This window comes from Malaclemys terrapin, chromosome 3 (genome assembly GCF_027887155.1).
Source record: "Malaclemys terrapin pileata isolate rMalTer1 chromosome 3, rMalTer1.hap1, whole genome shotgun sequence".
Lineage (NCBI taxonomy): Eukaryota > Metazoa > Chordata > Testudines > Emydidae > Malaclemys > Malaclemys terrapin.
The window spans coordinates 198,987,692-199,011,999 of NC_071507.1; the positions used below are offsets into that span (position 1 = coordinate 198,987,692).

General features: G+C 47.1%; 1 protein-coding gene across 1 annotated transcript in view; it reads right to left on the reverse strand.

Annotated features, from left to right (window-relative positions):
• BLK (BLK proto-oncogene, Src family tyrosine kinase) overlaps positions 1-24,308 on the reverse strand; it is a 72,734-nt gene that overhangs the window by 16,516 nt on the left and 31,910 nt on the right. The window contains exons 4-6 of the mRNA XM_054023039.1: positions 18,619-18,712; positions 17,037-17,135; positions 15,255-15,358 (exon numbers count right to left, since the gene is read on the reverse strand). Coding sequence (XP_053879014.1) covers positions 15,255-15,358; positions 17,037-17,135; positions 18,619-18,712 — 297 coding nt within the window. The remainder of the gene's footprint in view (positions 1-15,254; positions 15,359-17,036; positions 17,136-18,618; positions 18,713-24,308) is intronic.

The window sequence follows — 24,308 nt, forward strand, 5'->3', positions numbered from 1 at the left end:
ACCTCACTTCTTCAGATGCAAGGAATGGAAATCTCCAGAGGCAGGTATATCTTATGCTTCCTTTCGCCTACCCCTTGTCTGTCTGTGTAGACCGTATGCTTCTTGAGTATGTCTTCACTGCAAGCCGAGGTGTGACTGCAACATGGGTAGACACTCAACCTAGCTTTGGTCTAGCTCGCTCGAATAACAATAGCAATGAAACTCCAGCAGCCTGCCTGGGACCCTGAGTATGTATGCGCGTGGCTAGCCCGTGCTGCCGTCACACCCCTAGCTGCAGTGTTGACATACCCTTTGGAGCTGGGACGATAGAGTTGACATATAATAATGAGGATACAACATGATCCCGCCAAGATATCACATGATTAAACATTGCCAAGGAAGTGTTATCACCGTGGTGATAAGCAACAAAGAGTCCTGTGGCACCTTATAGACTAACAAATGTATTGGAGCATAAGCTTTCGTGGGTGAATACCCACTTCAACAGATGCGTCTGACAAAGTGGGTATTCATCCATGAAAGCTTATGCTCCAATACATTTGTTAGTCTATAAGGTGCTACAGGACTCTTTGTTGCTTTTTACAGATCCAGACTAACACGGCTACTCCTCTGATACTTGACACACTGGTGATGCCCATCTCAGTATCTGGCAAGGCACCTCAGTCCTGACATAGAATCATAGAATCATAGAATATCAGGGTTGGAAGGGACCTCAGGAGGTCATCTAGTCCAACCCCTGCTCAGAGCAGGACCAATCCCCAACTAATGCAACATCCTTATTATTTAAATCCTGGGGTTTCATGCAGGTCTGAAAATACACCTCTATTCTGCTCTTCTCAACTCTCTGCTAGTCCAGTCCAATATGGGTTGCCAGCAGCCAGTACATTTATGGAGTGATCGTTTAAAATGTACATCAGTAAAAATCGCAAGACAGTGTAGAGACAGTATTTCTTTTGTCTGCAGTATGTTTCCGGACTAGGACTACGCCAGATTAATCTGGATTTATGTGATTTTTTTTATGTTTGAAGTACTGGATTCTATAGAAGAAAATCTGTCATATAGGACCATAAACAGAAGTCATGTGCCTCCAAAATTGCTTTGAAATCGTACTATTCCAGACATGGAAGGACTTTTAAAAATGTGTAATACCGACCTACTGGCCTTTTTTGTATTTCGTATTGTGTCAGTAAAAAATGTGGAGGGTCATTATGAATATGGTTAAATGCTAGTTGTCTTGTCTGTATAAGTATTCCTGGTCCACCCCTTCCTCCCTCCTCCCCCCCACCCCGTGGCCATGCAATATTCCTTGCTATTCCAGTCTTGAGCCCCCATAACTCTGTCAATACACTTCAGTCCTGGCCTGCAATACCCCCTACTAGTTTAGTCTTGTATTGCAATGCAACCCTGAGGCCTGACCGACAGCATTCCCTGCTAGTTCAGTCCTGACCGTTCTGCCAACTCACCTTGTTCCCATCCTGCAGCAATACTCATTCCTGCTGCAGCCCTGAGTCTCTCCCAACCGGTGACTGGCAATCAGGCCCAATTGTGCTTGTCTTTTACATAAAATTCTTCTGGATATATTCACCCTGACGCAGATTCAGCTTCTGGGGAATCAGGATTCGGGAGGTCTTTGGGCCAATGCTTTCAAAAGTGGCCAGTAATTTTGGGATGCCTCTGTTTTTGGGTACCAGCCTGAGACTGTTTGGGTCTGATTTTCAGAGTGTGCCGAGCAATCCGTCTTTTAACTGAAAACCTCTGGAGCCTTAGCGACTGGACCAAACGCTGAAGGGCAGTGGTGGATTCTCCATCTCTTGCGATCTTCAGATCAAGACTGGATGCCTTTCTAGAAGAGATGTTTGTGATGCAGGAGATCAGACTAGGTGATCTGATGGGCCCTTGTAGCCTTAACATCAATGACTCAGTGATGTGAATAGGAGCGATGGTGCTCGGCACCTCTGCAAATCAGCCCCAAGGGGCCTCAAGTTGGCCAACCAAAAATGGAGGCAGGCAAAACTAGGAGACACTTGGTGGAAATCCAGATCCTGATTATCCAAGTATCCTCTTCTCCAGCACTTCTGTCTGCTTGAGATTAACTTGCTTTTCTCAATGAAGTGACCCACTCTAATAAGAGCTCTGCCTGATGATTAGAATCCAGCGGTTCTACAGGCAAATCAATCAGCTGTCTAAAGCTAGCCTTAATATTTACCCTGCCATGTATGTTAATGAATGGCTGTATCGTTCTGGGCAGTGTAGAATGCATTTCAACTGGCATGGGAGTTTAGTCTGTTTCTTGGACTTCGTCATGACACTTCTTTTTTCCTAAGCAGCTCCAGTTTATTTCAGGGGAGCGGAAGAAAAGATTTTTCATGGTGGTTTCCATCGCTGTTCATCTGAAATGCAAGACCGCCAGGGTCTGGTTCCTTTCAAAGTCATTTACCCATTTAGGGTTGATTACAGAACAGAGCCGGATGCCTGCTACTAGTGGAAAGGGAAAGTGTCAAGGCTGGAAGGCTTCAATTCTCTCTTCTCTTAACAACAATAATAACGAAAGATTGAAACCAAATCCCCAACACTAGTAGCCTCAGTGACTCCCAGTCACCTCCTCAATAATAAAGCTGCATGCAGAGCTTAGTACTAATAAGGAACACTGTAACAATAAGCCAGCCAGCTCAATCGGCCCTACAATAATAATTCAGTGTACACATCCCAGCATGCAGATGCATCCCTGCAGTAAGAATCTGGGGGAAGTGGGGGACCAACCCTCCAGTCACTATGTGCATGAGATCTGTGGCCAAAAGGAAGGGGTGAATTTTACTCTTCCAAGGGCTAATTATTATTTCTGTGTTGGAAGTAATAATATATGGAGATGTACCTATTTCATAGAACAGGAAGGGACCTTGAAAGGTCATTGAGTTTAACCACCTGCCTTCACTAGCAGGACCAAGAACTGATTTTGCTCCAGACTCCTAAGTGGCCCCCTCAAGAATTGAACTCATAACCCTGGGTTTAGCAGACCAATGCTTAAACCACTGAGCTATCCCTCCTCTGAGCCATGATCATCTCACTGTTATTTGTTTCCCTCACTCCTCCTGCCATTGGTTTGTTGTATCCACTTCTTGCCATTCATCATAAGAGAAGACTTTGAACTCCGGGACCGTCTTTATGTTATGTGGATGTACAGCATGCAGCACGGTGAGGCCCTGATTCAAGTCCCCTGAGCGCTACCCGAAGACAAATACACATCACCATAATGAGCAAGCAAACATGAGCAAGAAAATGGCACGAAATCATGAAGACTACCTTGAAACAATGGACCTGTCTGAGTGGACTGGCAATTCTGTCAGGATAAGCAGATGCTTCTCTGAACTATTCAGATGTATTGTACAAAATTCAGATCTCATGCACACAGACCCCAATCCAGCCGAACACTACTGAAGTCGGTGTATTAACCGTCTATCTAGGTCGGGGTGGGCAAACTTTTTGGCCTGAGGCCACATCTGGGTATGGAAATTGTATGGCAGGCCATGATTGCTCATGAAATTGGGGGTTGGGGTGTGGGAGGGGAATGAGGGCTGGGGCAGGGGGTTGGGGCGTGGGGAGAGGCTCCGGGGTGCGGCGTTTACCTCAAGCAGTTTCCAGAAGCCACGGCATGTCCCCCCTCCAGCTCCTATGTTGAGGCGTGGCCAGGAGGCTCTGCTCACTGTCCTGTCCACAGGCACCACCTCTGTAGCTCCCAGAAGCAGTGGCATAGTGGGCATGTCTCTCCTCTGGCTCCTAAGCAGAGGCGCGGCCAGGAGGCTCTGCCCTGTCCGCAGGCACTGTCCCTGCAGCTCCCATTGGCCGCAATTCCCAGCCAATGGGAGCTGCGAAGCCAGCGCTTGGGGCGGGAGCAGCGTGTGGAGCTTCCAGGTTTCCCCTATGCGTGGAGCCACGGCATGCCCGGAGCAGGACAAGCCCCTGACCCCGCTCCCCGGCTGGAGCGCTGGAGCGGGGCAAGACCCCGACCCCGCTTCCTGGCTTGAGTGCCACAGCAGGGCAAGCCCCTGACCCCGCTCCCCGGCTCGAGTGCCAGAGCAGAGCAAGCTCCCGACCCCGCTCCCCGGCTGGAGCACCGGAGTGGGGCAAGCCCCCGACCCCGCTCCCCAGCTGGAGTGCTGGAGCGGGGCAAGCTCCCGACCCTGCTTCCTGTCTGGAGCGCCGGAGCGGGACAAGCCCTCGACCCCGCTCCCTGGCGGGAGCTCGAGAGCTGGAATAAAAGGTCTGATGGACTGGACGCGGCCCGAGGGGCCATAGTTTGCCCACCCCTGATCTAGGTACTTCTATGTAATATCAGGCTCCTGCCCCTAGAGCGCCCCGCTCTGCTCACCCCCTGTTCAGGGCCCTTTAAGAACTCACTCAGTTCAAAAGGTAGTTAAAATAAATCCCTTCTTGGGGTCCATTTTACTGCGTCCCCGAGGACACAATGACCCTCAAGCCCAGTTCAGTGCCCCTCCCCTGATTAATCCAAAATAACACAAAACAGAACACAAACTCACACAGACTTCATCCCAACTGGCCTTTACAGTCTCTCCCCTGCTTAGACAGGGTCTCTCCCCGGCCTCTCTGCCTACAGACGCTTTCTACCACTCATTGCTGGCCCTAGACCAAATGGCACACCAGGCAAGGAGCATCTTCAGCTCCACCCCGCCCCCCCTGCCATTTGTTAAATGTTTGAATACTTTATTTTTCATTGCATTTGTAGCCATTTCACGACTATGATGCACAATTTGCATGCATGATTTATCCCTGTTATATAAGATGGTACATTTGCACGCTGGGATCTGTAAATCCATATTTATTCATGCCATATACAAGCAAATTAAAAAAAATGAGTTTCTGCTAAGCTTACAGAAGCTTTTAAATTTTAAGAATAACTAAAATGTACTAACATCAAGCAATTGAACTGTGCACCAACATTGGGTGGACCAGTATTAAATCGTGTATCAGTAGGTGGCAGCCTTAGAATGTTAACTCAAGTTCTTTAGTTCAAAAGGTCGTTTTTTTCCCCCTTACCATGAACTGAACTGAAGCCTGGCATCGCCCCAAGCCTGGCACCCCAGGCAGGCCTCTGGGTCATCTGCCCTGAAATCCAGCCCTGCTCCCCCTCTCTCCTGCTTCTTCAACTTTTACCCTGTTGACTCAGGGCCCTGCAGGAACTTCCTTGCTCCTTGCAGTACCTACAGACGTTACTGTAATCGCCTGGGCTTTCCCCCCATTCTCTGCACTTTCCTACTCTTTTTTATACCGGGTTCACCTGATTCAGCCTAGTTTTGGCTCATTCTGTAATCAGGGCTGTCTTAGCCTCAGGCTCTCCACCCTCATACTCCCCCATTCCTGTAGTATCTGAGAACCTCACACACTGTATTGAATTTATTCTCACACACCCCTATGAGGCATCATCCCCATTTTACAGATGGGGAACCAAGCAGAGGGAGATTAAATGACATGCCCAAGAGCACACAGTGAGTCTGTGGCAGAACCTAGGAACTGAACCCAGATTTCACAAGTCCTACCCCACTGCCTCTCCCACAAGTCTAGCCTTCCTCTCTGTGGAGTTACACCAGGGTAACTGAGATCAGAATTGGCCCACTGAGTCTGCAACATTAGACTAGAAACTTCTGATTCCCTTATGGGATTTTTACTCCATTGTGCCTGGAATGTGCCAAGAAAACAGCCCTCATCACAGTAATGTAGCCCCACAGCACTGGCCTGCTCATCCTTAGCAAAAGTTACAAGTGGTGCCTTCAGAAAGACCCAATCAGCTTCAGTGGGATCAGTAACCACACGGGTAATATTTTCTTAGCCCTTCCAACATTCAAACTTCAGTGATCTTGAGAAAAAAGCTAGATATTGTGGGTAAACTCTTCCTTCCCCCCACACCCCAGAGCTGTTCATTTTCTGTTAGTCTGAGGTTAGTGAGGCACAGCTGTTTCCACAAGTTTCAGAACAATTATTATTTTTTGGAAGGTTTGTTTATTTCCTCCAGCTTAGGCGGATTTGCTCTCTGGTATCTGTTTTATTGGTGACCTGCTTATCAGGTTGTCTTGACACATGCCCCATCTTAACGTGCTCTTGAATGTACCCCTAGTGTCCTCTATAACAGTGTTTCTCAAACTTGGGATGGCGCTTGTGTAGGGAAAGCCCCTGGCAGGCCGGGCCAGTTTGTGTTCCTGCCACGTCCACAGGTCCAGCCAATCACAGCCCCCACTGGCCGCGGTTTGCTGCTCCAGGCCAATGGGAGCTGCTGGAAGCGGCGCGGGCCCAGGGACGTACTGGCCACCACTTCCCGCAGCTCCCATTGGCCTGGAGCAGCAAACCGCGGCCAGTGGGGGCTGCAATTGGCCAGACCTGCGGACGTGGCGGGTAAACAAACCGGCCCGGCCCGCCAGGGGCTTTCCCTACACAAGTGGCATCCCAAGTTTAGGAAACACTGCTCTATTAAATTTAAAGGGAAACTGCGAGCATTACAATACTTTAGAAAATTAATCGTAGACAAGATTAGATTACTGGAACTGTAAATACCTGAATCACTACAATGGTAAGAATGAATTCTGAACATGCAATACACTAGCAAAGTGTGCTGTATCCCCATTTAGTGGCTGCAACAGTCGCGGATAACAGCCTACTATTGGTACCAGTTAATGGAGTTACTCCTTTAGCTCAAAAGGTAGAGGCCAGTGCTGAAGGTCGGGAGTATAAACTTTGCTGATGAACCACGCAATGGAAGGTGGATGTAAATAAATATGTAACTAAAGAACAAAAAACCTTTAAGGTTCAAAGAGCAACATGAATTCAACCACACTGCACAGTGTGTATTAATTTATAGCTTTAACAATAATATTTCGCACTTCTGTCTGTGGATCCCAAGGTGCTGTACATTGGTGAATTCAGCCTCACAATACCCTTTGAAGGACAGCTTTTCTCCTTTTACAGACAGGGAAACCAAGGTTGAGAGAGATTAAGTGGCTTGACCAAGGTGATTCGGGAAGCCGGTGGCAGAGACAGCAGTCAAACAGAAGTCAAGAACTTAGTAAGATTAAAAGAGCAATTGACCTCTTATCTGGATAAAAACAGCCAGAGGTAGAATAACAAATACCAAAATAACAGAGTGTGTCAGATTGAAAATAAAAGCTCACACTTTCAGGCATAAGATAATCACTGACTACTACGAGTTAGGAGGAATTTGTCATGGAGTAGATTGTAGTAGGAAGAGAGCCTGAGATATAAGCCGTTGTATTAGAGGTCTGGTACGAGGCTTGAGCTAAAATAGTGGGCAAGGTTTGCTGATATAAAGCAAAGTTAGCAAAAGTCAGGCTGTGAGCAAACATCAGGCTCTGTCTGCTTGCAAGTTCACCGAATCTGGCAAGAACAGGGCTGATATTGCAGAAACACACATTCCTAAGAAGTGCTAGGCACAGAGCACTCATGCAAACACATTCCCGAAGAGTGGTACCCGAACATCCCGATATCAAGGATGGTACAAAAACATTCCCCAAGGATAACAGGAACACACTGACCCCTCCTAAAAGATAAGGTCAGGATGACAGTGTGATGAATAGAGATGTTTGGATTGAACCACCATGTACAAGGTGATGGGTGATAACTAGCCACATCTGGGGGTAGTAACTATGTCAGAGGGGCAGTACGAAACTTGTTCGTATCAGGGTATAAAGGGGTATTTCTGAGAGAGTGTTTTGGTCCAGCCGAGGGGAGAATGGAAAGTGCCGCCATACACAGACCATTGTCACGGACATACATGTCTTAGTATCCTCGTAGGGTCTGCCAGGGGCTATTACTGTGCTTTGTCGACAATAAACCTGTCCTGGTGCCTTCGTACCATAACGGTTCTTGTGATCATTGGGCGGTTCACTCAAGGTCTGCTGTGCCGGCTGTCTGAGCAGAACTGGGCCAGCACACAGGGAGAACACACACACACACACACACACACACACAGCCGAACTTTTAACCTCACAGATTATGCTACTACATCTACCTCCTTCAAGATGTCTCACACTTTTCTCTGCTCCTCTGCAACTTCTTCTGACCACAATACTGAACATGATGGCTCTGATCCAGCCTTGCCATGCTTATATTCATATGTCTCCTGAGTCCAAGTCATATATTTTATTCACAAGATCCTACTTCCACCCCTTGTATCAGTCTAATCAGGGATAGAACATACTATGTGGGGTAGATTCACCCATTCTCCACAGCACTGACAAATATAGAGTTTATTCATGATTATTATTTATTTGCCACAGGTCCCAATCAGGATCAGACCCTCACTGTTCCAGAGACGGTACATGTGTATGGACAGAAATAGTCCCTGCCACCAAGTATTTACAATCTAGGCCATAGATACCATAGAGACTAGGAATATGTGTGGGCAAAGGGCCTCACTGAGTTGCATTACTGAGTTGCCTCACTGAGTTTGGTTGCATGAATTCCTGGAGCTTTCATCACATGACATAATCTTTAATTAAAGATTAATTTTTAATTCCTGGAGACTCCAGGACAATCCTGGAGGGTTGGCAACCCTACCTCACTCCCTTTCCAGCCCTTCATTTGACAGCATAGGGTGGACTGCTGGGCCTGCATGGAGTCCCACTGAATGTGACTGTCCCAGCCACTCCAGAGCCCCACTGAAGTCAGTTACCCAGGCAAGGCCCAGCTTAAATCAAGGCATAAGGTTGGACAACTGTTCCCAGAGAGTAGTTATCAGTGGTTCACAGTCAAGCTGGAAGGGCATAACAAGTGGGGTCCCGCAGGGATCAGTTCTGGATCTGGTTCTGTTTAATGATTTAGATAATGGCACAGAGCGTACACTTCTAAAGTTTGCGGATGATACCAACCCATGAAGGGTTGCAAGTGTTTTGGAAGATAGGATTAAAATTCAAAATGATCTGGACAAACCGGAGAAATGGTCTGAGGTAAATTGGATGAAATTCTCTAAGGACAAATGCAAAGTACTCCACTTAGGAAGGAACAATCAGTTGCACACCTACAAAATGGGAAATGACTGCCTAGGAAGGAGTACTGTGGAAAGGGATCTGGGGGTCATTGTGGGTCACAAGCTAAAAATGTGTCAACAGTGTAACACTGCTGCAAAAAAACCAAACATCATTCTGGGATGTATTAACAGGAGTTGTAAGCAACACATGAGAAGTAATTCTTCCACTCTACTCTGCACTGATTAGGCCTCAACTGGAGTATTGTGTCCAGTTCTGGGCACCACATTTCAGGAAAGATGTGGACAAATTGGAGAAAGTCCAGAGAAGAGCAACAAAAACGTTTTAAGTTCTAGAAAACATGACCTATGAGGGAAGACTGAAAAAATTGGTTTGTTTAATTCAGAGAAGAGTAGATAGAGGGAACATGATAACAGTTTTCAAGTACATAAAAGGTTGCTACAAGAAGGAGGAAGAAAAATTGTTCTCCTTAACCTCTGTGGATAGGACAAGAAGCAATGGGCTTAAATTACAGCAAGGGAGGTTTAGGTTGGACATTAGGAAAAACTTCCTAACTGTCAGGGTGATTAAGCACTGGCATAAATTGCCTACAGAGATTGTGGAATCAGGGCCGTCCTTACCCATACTAAAGTATGCAGGTGCGTAGGACACCAGGAAATTTGGGGCACCACATTTCCTGGTGCCCCTGTGCAGCTGCGTGCTGCTCCAGCCCCTGCTCTGCCTCTTCGCCATAGACCCTGCCCCTGCTCCGCTCCAGTCCCACCCCTTCCTGCCACTGCTCCGCCCCAGCCATGCCCCTACTCCACCCCTTCCTGAAAGTCCCCACCCTGCTCTGCCCCCACCCCACCCCGCCCCACCCCTGAGGCCTGTAGCAGGGCCAGGCCTGCACTCACCGGGAAGTGCAGCAACCTGGCCCCAGCTGCACCGCCAGTGAGTGCTGGGGGGTGGTTCCCCCATCCCCCAAGCCAGCCCCCCCCATGAAGGCCTGCCCCCTACCCCACGTCGGGGGGCTGCGTAGGGCCCCAGAATAGCTAGGGACGGCCCTGTGTGGAATCTCCATCATTGGGGATTTTTAAGAGCAGGTTAGACAAACAGCTGTCAGGGATGGTCTAGATAATCCTTAGTCCTGCCATGGGGGCAGGGGACTAGACTAGGTGACCTTTCAAGGTCCCTTCCAGTCCTATGATTCTATAATAATGTGTATAAAAAACAAAAGGAAAGAGTGGGCAAGAGAGGACGGAAGTAACAGTGATCAAGGCATGTGGCTACATCGCTAGTCTATTCCTGGCCTGCTTAAAGGTACCACATCCTGCTAGCCGCAGAATCAATAGTAATGTTACCGAGTGGCTCTCTGAGGTGAAACTCTTAAGCACTTTTTTTCAGATTTTCCTGTCTCAGAACTTGCCCTAGATAAGCCTGAAGTTCTGGATGTCACCGATCTATGTACAAAGAAACCACCTAGCTAGAGCCAACTTAGTAAGTCCCCACTGGGTGGGGAAAGGCGTCGTTTTATGTTTAGAAAAAAAGTTTGTCACTCTGCTTCAAACACAGGGGCTTTGGCATAGATACATAGAATCATACAAATGGAAGGGACCTCAAAAGGTCATCTAGTCCACTCCCCCGCACAAAGGCAGTGGTGTTCAACCTGTGGTCCGCAGACCCCTAGGGGTCCACAGACTATGTCTAAGATTTCCAAAGGGGTCCGCACTTCCATTCAAATTTTTTTAAGGGTCCGCATATGAAAAAAGGTTGAAAACCACTGACCTAGACCACCCCTGAAAGGTGTTTGTCCAACCTGTTCTTAAAAACCTCCATTGATGGGGATTCCACAGCCCTCCCTTGGAAGCCTGTTCCAGAGCTTAACTGCCCTTGTGGTTAGGAAGTTTTTTTTTTAATATCTAACCTAAATCTCTCTTGCTGCAAATTAAGCCTATTTCTTGACCAACATTCAGTGGACATGGAGAACAATTAATCACATTCCTCTTTATAACAGCCCTTAACGTATTTGAAAACTGTTATTAAGTCCCCACCCAGTCTTCTTTTCTCAAGTCACTTGCTCTCCCTGCTTAGCAAGGTAAGATCTTTGCCTGAGAATGGCACATCTAATCGACTCCTCTCAGTGTTTTGTGAGCTGGAAAGAGAGCTTGTCACTCAAACTATTGTTATGTAATGGTGGGGCCCACAATATGTCTAGGGACTGGCCACACAGAGAAAGGGACAGTCCCTGTTTGAAGAGCTTCCTTGCTAAAGGTACAAGAGAAACACATGAAAGTTGGTGAAAGCTGCGATCACATCCAAGCACTTTAAAAAAAATTAAGCATCTAGGCCAGCTGTCCCTCCCCCAAGCTTTTATTAGCTGTCTCAAAAAAATAATTAGATAAGTTCGTAGAGCATAGGTCCATCAACTGCTCTGAGCCAAGATGGTCAGGGATGGAAACCCATACTCCAGGTGCCCCTAAGCCTCTGACTGTCAGAAGCTGGGCCTGGACAACAGGGGATGGATCACCCAATAATTACCTTGTGCTGCTCATTCCCTTTGAAGCCTCTGGCATTGGCCACTGTCAGAGACAGGATACCGAGCTTGATGGACCATTGGTCTGAGCCAGTGTGGCCTTTCTTATGGATAATACATTGTAGAAGTGGGCATTCAAGAGGGATTTCAATGAGGAGAGGTTAGTAGTTTTTCATATCACTGCAGGGGACACTCCAAATCTCTATCTGTCTATCTAAGATACTGGGAGGTAAGGAAATGCTACTGTCCCCATTTTACAGATGGGGAACCGAGGAGCACAGAGAAACTAAATGATGTGTTTAAAGTAACACCGGCAGTCTGTGTGGATCAAGGACATGAATAGGGTGACCAGATGTCCCGATTTTATAGGGACAGTCCCGATATTTGGGGCTTTTTCTTATATAGATACCTATTACCCCCCACCCCCGTTCCGATTTTTCACACTTGCTGTCTGGTCACCCTAGACATGAACCACCTCTCCCAAGTCCTAGGCTAGAGCCTAAACCACTGAACCACCTTTCCTCTATGACCAAGTAGACTTCCATCTTCTATGCTGATGGAGGCAAGAACCATAAAACAAGAAAGAACAAAAACAAAGTCCCCTTTGGAGAACCCAGTCTGTGACTTCCTGGTAATCCTCTGTCCTGAAGTGAACACAAAATGGCTGCTGGACTTTGCAGACAGCACACTTCCTAAATTTGTAAAGGCGTATGTGATGGGGCAGAGAACCTCTCCCCACCCACCCACACACACCAGTCAAGAAGGGCTTCAGGAACTCTGTGGTCACAATCAGCCCAACCTGCCGCAGCTGCATGGCTTGTCAGGCCCAGGGGTGGGCCCTTAAAGGGGAGGTGCACAGCCCAGTTGCGATTACACTCTGAAACAAGCAGAGCTAGAGCTCCCAGACTAGGGCTACGTCTACACTACATCTTTTCCAACGGCGCAGCTGCACCAATGCAGCTGTGCTTCTGTAGCGCTTGTGATGAAGATGCTCGTAAGTCGACGGGAGAGAGCTCTCCCATCAGCTTAATAATTCCTGCCTCTGCAAGAGTTGGTCGCTATGTCGGCGGCAGAAGCTCACCTGCCAACCTAGCGCTTCGGTCAGTGTAATTTATGCCGCTTAGGGTGTGGCTTATTCACATCCCTGAGTGACGTAAATTATAGATTCATAGATTCATAGATTCATAGATTCTAGGACTGGAAGGGACCTCGAGAGGTCATCGAGTCCAGTCCCCTGCCCGCATGGCAGGACCAAATACTGTCTAGACCATCCCTGATAGACATTTATCTAACCTACTCTTAAATATCTCCAGAGACGGAGATTCCACAACCTCCCTAGGCAATTTGTTCCAGTGTTTAACCACCCTGACAGTTAGGAACTTTTTCCTAATGTCCAATCTAGACCTCCCTTGCTGCAGTTTAAACCCATTGCTTCTTGTTCTATCCTTAGAGGCTAAGGTGAACAAGTTCTCTCCCTCCTTCTTATGACACCCTTTTAGATACCTGAAAACTGCTATCATGTCCCCTCTCAGTCTTCTCTTTTCCAAACTAAACAAACCCAGTTCTTTCAGCCTTCCTTCATAGGTCATGTTCTCAAGACCTTTAATCATTCTTGTCGCTCTTCTTTGGACCCTTTCCAATTTCTCCACATCTTTTTTAAAATGCGGCGCCCAGAACTGGACACAATACTCCAGCTGAGGCCTAACCAGAGCAGAGTAGAGCGGAAGAATGACTTCTCGTGTCTTGCTCACAACACACCTGTTAATGCACCCCAGAATCATGTTTGCTTTTTTTGCAACAGCATCACACTGTTGACTCATATTTAGCTTGTGGTCCACTATAACCCCTAGATCCCTTTCTGCCGTACTCCTTCCTAGACAGTCTTTTCCCATTCTGTATGTGTGAAATTGATTTTTCCTTCCTAAGTGGAGCACTTTGCATTTGTCTTTGTTAAACTTCATCCTGTTTAACTCAGACCATTTCTCCAATTTGTCCAGAATTATACTGAATTACTCTGTAGTGTAGACAAGGGTTAGGGCGTGGAGTTCTTTGCTGAGGAACAGCTTGGCAGCACCGCCTGCCTGCGCCCTCTGAGAAAAGAAGGCAGGCTGGTTTGTTTCTTTTACTGACATCCCCAAGACTATCTCTTGGCCTGTAGCCATGGAGGAGAACGGGAGCTGGGATTTCCTGTGGAGCCAGAGAGAGAGCTTCCCCTCCTTTGTGTGAGGGAGGGGCCTGGCTCCTTGTGGGCCTTGGGACGAGTTGCCTTTTTATTTGGACTGTTTTATATTCTCCTGGAAGGGGGTGGACTTGCTAAGAGGTACAGCTGGAGGGCCGTACCCCAGGATTGGCCCACAGGAATGCTGTCACCCGGGGAATGTTGTATAAACGTCTGCCTTCATCCCAAAGGGGCAACCTTGAGACATAACCTCTAACAGTGCAGCACAAAGAAACAAGATCTTAACAGTTACAAACACGCAAAAGATTATGTAACACTGACAGACCACGGTCGGGATCGAACCTGGGACCTCTGGAGCTAAATGCATGAGCCTCTACTGCGTGAGCTAAAAGGTATGTGACCCTTAGCTAAGGCTGTAGCACACTCATTAATCTCTAAAAAAAGAACAGGAGTACTTGTGGCACCTTAGAGACTAACAAATTTTGTTTGAGTATAAGTTTTTTTCCTCTTACTTAATTGGCCTCTCAGAGTTGGTAAGACAACTCCCACCTTTTCATGGTCTCTGTATGTATATATATATATCCTCAATATATGTTCCATTCTATGCATCCGAAGAAGTGGGCTGTAGCCCAAGAAAGCTTATGCTCAAATAAATTTGTTAGTCTCTAAGGTGCCACAAGTACTCCTGTTCTTTTTGTGGATACAGACTAACACGGCTGCTACTCTGAAACCTGAAATTAATCTCTAAGTGGTCTCGGTGCTACTAGAGGGGATGGAACACCACATCCAGGAGGTGTGTGGGTTTCAATTGTTTATTTCAGCGATTCCTCCCTTCCATCTACATCTGATTGAGTCCTCAACACCTGTGCGCGTTGGTGCGTATGTGAAAATTAATAACTAGGGATGGGTGAATCAGTTCAGAAAGCTTGTGAATTACCCTTTCTCCCCCGGCCCAAATGTATGTCCATGCACAGAATCAAGCCTTTCAGAGGCTCTGAAACATTTGGATCAATTCCCCCCATTAAAGGTAGTGGGGAAAAGATTTTTTCCTCCTGTGAAAAATTTCCACAAAAATGAAATTCTTTTCATCAAAATGTTCTTCAAAATGTGTTGAGTTTTGGTTGAAAACCCAAACGCTCTATGAAAAATGTTGACAAAAGTGTCCATTTTGCCAAAAAAGCCATTTCCATCAGAGAAAAACAATGATTCTATGGAAAAAAATGTGACCACCACTCCCTCTTGCACTACCCACAGCTTTGGCACAAAATATGCTAGGGGCTGTTCTGCGGGTAGCCATCATTTCCACACCCACACCCAGGCACTGGAACTGGAAATGCAAGAAATCTTGTGAGAAAATCTGATCTCATGAAATTAGGGCCCAGTTTTGCAGACGTTTTGTATCTAATCTAATCTGTCTAGGTTGGTACAGCTCCAGTAGGTTTCAAGAGTGTAGAACCATAAGAGAAGCAGCCACATTTGCGGGGGTTCTAATTTGAAATCTTTGGAGGTTTGTCCAGCAACGGCAATAATCAGAGGCCACCCACCTCCCGAATCTTACCTTTATTTGTTTCACTCTCTCTTACAAGGAAAGACCCGACTTTGTTGCCAGGAGCCATCAACAACCGTTCGGCATCTTTTCTACTGAGAGCTTTAAAAAACCATCTGAGGGAGAAAAGTCATGAAATAGTTATAAGGAGCTCCAAGAAGAGGCAAATTCTACCCAGCTGTTCACTTTTGTGCCATTAAAATGCTGAGTGTTGTGTTTAGCCTAGCAAAATGAAAGCTATGAGGGGACATGATTGCTCTTTAGAAATACATTAGGGGAGTGAGAAGAGCTATTTAAGTGAAAGGACAATGGGGATAAACTGGCCATGATTAAATTCAGGCTGGAAATTAGAAGAAGCTCTCTGACCATCAGAGGAGTGAGGTTCGGGAATAGCCTTCCTATAGGAGTAGTGAGGGCAAACAACCTCATTAGTTTTAAGAGGGAGCTGATAGGTTGATGAACAGGATTAGTTGAGGTGGTTGTCTGTGATAGCAGGGGACTGGACTCAACCCAAACAGTCGCTTTCAGTCCTAGGTTGGCTGTTCCAAGACTGACTACATTTCAGGATGGTTTTAGGTTGGGAAGAGTCTCCTAATATAACATTTTCAAGAGATTAGGATCAGACTTCTGTTCACTTTGTGTCCAAATATCAGTGTGAATGTATATACCAGGGATAAGCCTGTATATATTCTTTTGCAGGTTCAGTTGGATACATCTTCACTTCTCTAGCTTAGTAAGTCACATGGCGCTGGGCTGTTAAAGAGCTGTCATGTTCTGCCCCAGGAAAAGGTTTTTCAGTGGTGAGCAGAGTGATGGCTGTATATGCAAGTATATGCAAATAGACAGCATATCACTGGAATCAGGAATATCTCTGAAACTGAAGTAGGGTGACCAGATGTCCCGATTTCATACGTACAATCTCGATATTTGGGGCTCTGTCTTATATACCTCTACCCCGATATAATGCTGTCCTTGGGAGCCAAAAAAATCTTACCACGTTATAGGTGAAACTGCATTATATCAAACTTGCTTTGATCCGCCAGAGTGCGCAGCCCCCCCCCCCCCAGAGCACTGCTTTACCGCGTTATATCCGGATTTGTGTTATATCGGGTCGCGTTATATCGGGGTAGAGGTGTAGAGGTGCCTATTACCCCCCACACCTCCATCCCGATTTTTCACACTTGCTATCCAGTCACCCTAAACTGGAATGACCTTTTTTTAAACTGCACCCACTATAGTCTCCTTTGGAATTCTTTGGGACCAAAGCTGCTATATAATCATATGGCATTATATTACAGAGTGTATCCCTTTTAAGCTGTTACTGTTTGCAGATATGTTAAGGGACTGAATTCCTCCCAAATTGAAATTGAATGCTGCCTTTTACCTTTCTCCCACACTAGAAACTCCATTTGCACCTTCTCTGAGCCCTTTAATTCACTGGTATTTAAAGGATATGAAGATATTAGGAATTCAATCTTCCCATTAGAAAGATAGGGAACAGTATCAGTGTTTTTATTAGTCTTCTGGCCAAATTCCTCTTGGCAGTTCCAATCCCCTAAAACACTCTGCATTTTAAACTCCACATCCTCTCCTAAATTGGTGTGTAGTGTTACTGTGGGCTGTGAAACAGCTGTCACCTTCCAGCACAGCTGTGGCTGCATTTCGGTGACGGTTGAAACAATTCCTATTGTCAGCTCTTCCTGCTCCTATATTTATAATAACCCTCGGAGGGGCTATTATAAATACAAAGCATTGATATTAGCATTAATGTTTCATATAAGCTTGTGCACCTACTTTTCCACTTCCAAGGTATCCATTTGTGCGACGAAGTTACTGGGGACGTAACCCTTCTTTCCGGTGGTGAGAGACTTTGCCAGCCACCAGTCCCCATCTCTACAAACCAAACAGGACAAGAAGCATGAACACCAAAAGGAGCTTCGACATGGATCCCGCCTAAGACGACTCATGGATTTGGAGGCTTCATGAACCTTGCAAAGTAGGAAGCACGTTTTGAAGCCCTCTCTCATGCAGGTAGCCCTGTACTCTACAGGTAGCACCACAGGGTGTGTCTACACTGCAGCTGGGAGGTGATCAAGCTAGCATGCTAAATATAGCAGTGTGCCTGCAGCCGCACTGGCGGTGACTTGGGCTAGCTGCCCAAGTACAACCCGGTCTGAGATCATAGGTACATGCTGCCGTGGGGCCACCCTGATCTTTTTAGCACACTAGCTTGATCAGAACTGGCGCAGGTATGTCTACCCGAGCTGGGAATTACACCTCCCAGATGCAGTGTAGACAGACCCACAGACGCCCATTCCTATAGGCCACCCCCAGTTTGAAGGCAGTCTAGAAAGGCAACCTTTAAAGACACTGGTTTATTCAACCCTGAACAAGTGGGTGTTTTTCACTTCCCACCTTCAGCCCCAAGCTCCCAGACAGAGACCCGAGCACTGTCTTCAATTCCCCATCTGCTCCTCACTGCTGCTTCCTTTATCACATGAGGCAGCTCTCTGCTTTGGTCACTCCGAGTGCCTTCAGAAACCACAGCACTACTGGGGTAGTAACTGAAAGCTGTTCTCATCCCCTGGATGTTCAGGAGCCAACATGTAACCAGCTGAGTGGTCTCAGCCCAGGGGGCAGGTGTCTGAATCAGAAATATCCACCAGCATCACTAACCCCATTTGTGAGAGTCTCACAGAGAGGTTAGGGACTAACACTTAATGAACAGCTCTCTCACTGCAAATCCCTAGCTGGGAGAGTGGAAAATCATACAGTAGGGGGAGGGATAGCTCAGTGGTTTGAGCATTGGCCTGCTAAACCCAGGGTTGTGAGTTCAATCCTCAAGGGAGCCATTTAAGGATCTGAAGCAAAAATCTGTCTGAGGATCAGTCCTGCTTTGAGCAAGGGGTTGGACTAGATGACCTCCTGAGGTCCCTTCCAACCCTGATAGTCTATGGATGTGAGGCAAGCCTGCAATGTTATTCTCATCTGGATTAACACCTGGTGTCTGTTTCAGGGCTGGCTCTCTTTCACCAGGACTATGGTCACACAAAAGTTTTTAAAACAAACTAAACCCACATCCTTTTTAAGGCAAGGATCAGCCTACGTGCTGACACGTCATTATTTATACTACTTCAGCACCTATGAGCATCAACTCACAGCAAAGCCACATTGCTGGGTGCTGTCCATACAAACTCAATTGACCAAAGATGTGTTATCATCCCTGTTCTACAGATAGGGAACCAAGTGACTTCCCAAGACCACAGAGTAGGCCTGGAAGAGCCAAGCACTGAACCCAGATCTCCAGAGCCCCACGGTATTTTGTAAAGACTTCTCCAGCAGGGGCTGGCAAGTGCTGTGGAGGCGGATCACTTACCTAGACAGGATTTGAAGCTTCTCTCCCTTGGTCAGCTCCAAGTCGCGGTCACTCGTGGAGGCGAAATCATACAGTACAATCACAAAGTCCTCTTCTGCACCAAGAGAAAGTGACACCATTGGGTTTAGCTGGTCTGCCATTGATTGGGGAATTAAATATGTGGTGCATGGATTTTAGTGAACTCCAAACCCCACCTCCTCCCTCTTCCCTTGGTCATAGTGGACGACATCACCATCCTCTCTAGTGCGTATTCTGGGCCTTCCCTTTTAATTCAATATCTCTCTAGACCCGCATATCTAGGCCACATTTAAATCTTGTCGCTACTTTCTACACAACATCTCTGAGGCCTTGTCTACATTGGCAGCAGTGTGTAGGGTACGAGTAGCCACCGTGAAAAGCAGACTGCGTCCACAGTGTGGCGTGTCGCTACATGCAGCAGTGAAAGGCTCCGGCAGCGGGGAAGCAGAAAGGAAAGGTTCCTGCAGCTTCCCGCTGCCAGAGCCTTTCCCCGCTACTGAGTCTTTCCCTGCGTCGGGGAAAGGCTCCTGCACAGGGAGGACACGGGACACTACCCTTAAAAATAGGAGATGGGGGAGGCATTGTTTGGGCACGTAGAGAGCTATGTAGGGTAAATACCCTAAGGTTCTAGTGTGTCTTTACTCACCTAAGCAGTGCCTCACTGTCAGAGCCGGCTCTAGGATTTTTGCCACCCCAAGCAAAAAAATTTTGGGCTGTCCCCCCTTTTTTTTCCTGCCCCCCTGCCCCCTGCCCCACCCCAACTCCACCCCTTCCGAACCCCTTCCCCAAATCCCCGGCCCTGCCTCCTCCCCCGGGCATGCCGCATTTCCCCCCCCCCATTGCTTCCTGCAAGCCCCCCATGACCTCCCGCTCTAGCTCACCTCCACTCCACCTGCTCCCCCGGCCGCGCCGCTGATCCGCTTCTCCCCCCTCCCTCTCGGTTGAAGGAGGGGGGAGAAGTGGAGCAGCGGCGCATTCAGGGGAGCAGGTGGAGCGGAGGTGAGCTAGGGTGGGGGGCGCAGGAAGTAAGGGGGGTAGAGGAACCGCTCACCTCTGCTCCACCCCCGCTGCCTCCCCCGAGCGCCCCCCTCCCCCGCTCGGCTTCTCCTCCCTCCCTCCTTCCCAGCCTTGGTGCGTGAAACAGCTGTTTCGTGTGCGGCAAGCCTGGGGGGTTGGGGAAGTGGAGCGGCAGTGCGTTCAGGGGAGCAAGCGGAGTGGAGGTGAACTAGGGTGGGGGGCGCAGGAAGTAACGGGGGGTAGAGGAACCGCTCCCCGCTCCAGCTCACCTCCGCTCCACCACCGCCGCCTCCCCTGAGCGCCTGCCGCTCGGCTTCTCCTCCCTCCCAGCCTTGCTGCGCAAAACAGCTGTTTCCCGCACGGCAAGCCTGGGAGGGAGGGGAAAGAAGCGGAGCGGCGGCTGCGTGCTCAGGGGAGCAGGCGGAGGAGAGCTGGGGCGGCGGGGGCACTTTTTCCCCATGCCCTGGAGTCGGCGCCTAGGATAGCCGGCGCCAGAATGCCGCCCCTAGAAATGTGCCACCCCAAGCACCTGCTTGATTTGCTGGTGCCGGAAGCCAGCCCTGCTCACTGTCTACACTGCCATTTATACCCATGCTAGAGGGGCATTCAGTGTATGTACTCTACATATCACTGTGACGTGTAGACATAGCCTAAGACCCAGCCTGTCCTCTCAGTCCACTCAGCTAAATTTCTCCTTCAGGCCCCCATCCTTTCATATCTCAACTACTGCTTCCTCCTTGCCGGCCTTTCCCCACTCAAGACCATTCAAAGTACTGGTGCTGCTGCAGTCCTCTTCTTGGCTCCTCTCGATTTCCATCGGCTTTGGACCAGGTCCTTAGATTGTAAAAACTTCAGGGCCGAGGCTCCGGGCCCGATTCTCTGTCCCCACACACCACCTTTACACCAGCGGCATTGCATCAGTGTAAAAGAGGTGCCATGAAACGTAGCCTCGGGCCCTGCACCTTACTCTAAAATGCTGGCCACACCCAGCACATTGTGGACACTATCAGAGTATGACTAACATAATAATCCACTCCAGTGTGGACCCTTTGTCACTGAACTACTTGGTGATGTTGTTTCATTGCTACACTTCCATGCCTCGTGCCTACAGCAGGGCTGCATCTCTCTGAACAAGTATGTAACTATTCACGTGCTCTGTGTGGTTACAGCCACTGAAGCAGAAAAGACCTCTGCTCTCCTGACATTCTGGGGCAAATCAAACCCTTCTAGGAGCTTAAGTAAAAACCCCAAGTGATGTGGAAAGATTTTGTGTGCGCGCGCAGCCGAATTAATGCAGCAGGGGTGATAAACATTCTATATATAGAACGTCTCAAGACAGACAGTCAAGTCACATTCTCTCTTTGACCTTTTCAAATAATGCCACCAGCAAGCAGCCCAGACTACCTCTTTTCACTGAAAGATAATACGTCTCCAGAACAACACGAGTTTTGTGTGTGCCGGGCCTGGCTGTTGGTTTGGGATTTATTGGCAATGTCGCATGATCAAAGGGGGAAATCATGAGGCTCTGGAAACCAAAGCCTCCTCCAGCTTGTAGGGAGGAACTTGAAGGTCAACTGGGCAGATTCAAGTGTGTCAGTCTGAGGCTTCCTGAGATGAGGTAGGAGCAGCTCCAGTGAGAGAGAAAACTTGGAAACATAATAATGTTTTTCATTACTGTGGCGCTTTCCATCTGAGGATCTCAGAGCACGTCACACAGGTTAATGTGCTAACCCCCCACATCATCCCGTTGAGGCAGTTAATATTTATCCCTGTTTTAGTGATAAGGAGATTGGGGGGAGAAGAGAGGTCAAATGCCCAATATTTTCTAAAGAAAGGTGAATTCTCATTGACTGATATCATCATTAAAACATGTTGATTTACAACTAAATAGTGCCTTTACTCTAGATTTGCTACATCTTTTTGCTATCTAGGAGAGTACACTATAACAATATATATTTATTTAAGCAATTCATATTATATTATATATTATATTTTCAGACTCATATTAATTGTACATTTTTATGTCAGAAAATGATTTATGACATATTGCTTATTTACTAGATAATTAACTTTTTGCTCATGATTTATGTCAAGCTGAATTAGGATGGTAGAATTTAATTCAACACACAAACCAGCATATTATTTTTTATTTAAATGTTTTAAGAGATTATGTTTGCAGTGTTGTTGTAGTTGTGTCAGTCCCAGGATATTAGAGAGACAAGGTGGGTGAAGTAATATCTTTTATAGGACCATTGTCCTACTTTCCAACTCTGATATTCTATGATTCTATGATTCTATGATTTTCTGTTGGTGAGAAAGACAAGCTTTTGAGCTTACACAGAACTCTTCTTCTATATAAACTCAAAATCTTATCTCTTTCACTACAGAAGTTCGTTCAATAAAAGATATTACCTCACCCGCCTTCAGTTTTAAGAGATTATAAGTTTAGGCCTTAACATATTTTGTATTAAATTTAGATTTCATTATAAACAGAAAAGAAACATTTAAGAAGAAAAACTTCTTGTAATTTAAATAACAAAATCAATAAAATCCAATTTAAATTAAAAAAAATCCGAACATTTGGATTTTTTTTTTTAAGTCATCGATTTTTATCCACCCTGGTCAATGGCAGTTTCTCCACTGACCGCAATGGCCTTTGGATTAGGCCCTATGGGTAAATCTTCACTGCAATAAAAGATCCATGGCGCCGCGCCTCAGAGCTTGGTCAATTGACTCGGGCTCATGGGGTTTGGGCTGTGATGCTAAAAACAGCAGTGTAGACGTCCCAGCTCGGGCTGGAGACGGGCTCTGAGACCCTCCCCCTTTGCCAGGTTTCAGAGCCCAGAATATCTGCACTGCTATTTTCACCCCACAGCCTGAGCTCTGTTCCACAGCCTGAACCCTGACTCAGCACCACAGGTGCACCCTAAGTGACTTACCCCAAGGCCACATAAGTACCCTATGGTACAAACAGAACCCACACCTCCCTACTCCCAGTCCTGGCTTTAGTCACAAGAGTACTGATGACAGTGGGACTTACCCCACACTGGCTGTTTCGGACCAGGCAACAGAACAGACTTTGCTTACTAACTAGTGGATTTCCCCACTGTAAAATATGGATAATACCACTTTATGAGCTCTTCTGTACAGCACCTAGCACAGTGAAGCCCTGATCTCGGAAGGGACCACTAGGTGGTGCTGTAGTATAAAAACAACAACCTGCATACTTTAATTACAGCCCAATGACTGCTTGGGTCAGCCTCGCTTTCAGAAGGGATCAACGCCAGCTTAATCTGCACAGGTTTAGGGCCTACTAATTCAAACAGTTCTCCCACTGCTGTCCCATCATGCACTGGTGGAGGTTACAGATGTCCCAGAACCCATTGCTTCAGAGAGTTGGGCTGGGTCCTGTGAGATAGTTCCTCAGAGGGCGTTGTGGCCAAAATGGTTTACGACAGTGCTAGGCGGAGGTAGGGCAAAAAGAGCACAGCTCAGAACGTGAGTTGGCCGTGCTACTGTGGGCACACCAAACCGTCTGTTCTTTCTCCGGACCCGGTACTGTGCTCCCAGGTCTGCTAGTAATGGCCCAGTTCTCTAGAGCTGATGGCCTTAAGACATGGCCTGAAGCGGCTCAGAGCAGGGCTAGACAACACTTTCATAAAAACCCCAGAGGCCTGTTTATGCAACAGCATCCATTGCTGCTACCACTGGGTGTAATGTAATGCCGGGGGGCTCTCAGGCTCAGGCTGCACAAACATTTTCCATCAAAAATTTTTTTCTGTGGAAATTTGGGTGGAAATTTTCATGGGAAGTGTCAAAATTTGTGGGTGCCTTTTTTGTTTGTATTGCAGGGTTTTTCCCCCCAGAAGACTGAACATTTTTGGTCACCAACGTTTTAGTTTTAGGATGAAAGTTTTTCAGACATTGGTCAAAAATTTTCACTTTTCACTTTTTCAATATTTCCAAAATTTCCAGTGGACATAACTCCTCTCCACTCCATGCTTTAGTCCATGTGTCTGGTGGGACAAGCATTAGGACAAATATTTTGAACAGTGACTAATGATGTGGGGGTCCCTGATTTTCAGAAAGCACTCAGCACCTGCTCTGTGAAAAACCAGGCCCCAGGTTGGCGACCCCAAAATGGAGGCACTCAAAAACCACTGGTGTTCTCTGAAAATCCAGGCTGTGATGTGGATAGCAAGAGAGAGGAAGAGGGAATTCCCTTTACCAAACACCTTTACAAAACCACCATATCTTCTCCCTACTAAATGCAGGACCAGGACTCCATTGTGCCAGGTTCTGTACAAACAGAACAAAAAGACAATCCCCACCCTTAAGAGCTCAGAGAAGATGTAGGCCTTTTCGGGAATGCCAACTTTCAAATCCTCATGGTAACCACTGGGGACTTAACCCGTGTGGTATGAAATGAGCAAAGACCCACCAAGAAGACAGGTTTGTATTTTTAAAACCCCTAACTATAGGGCCTATAGGCCTAATTGAAATAGACACCATACAGTGCTGCCAATTCTTGTGATTTTATCTGGATCCTATTGACTTCTGGTATTTTTCTTAAAGCTCCAGCCTCTGGAGTCAAGTGACTACCTAAGAATCTCAGCTTTCATTAAAAAAAAAAGTCAGTTTATAGCAACCATAGT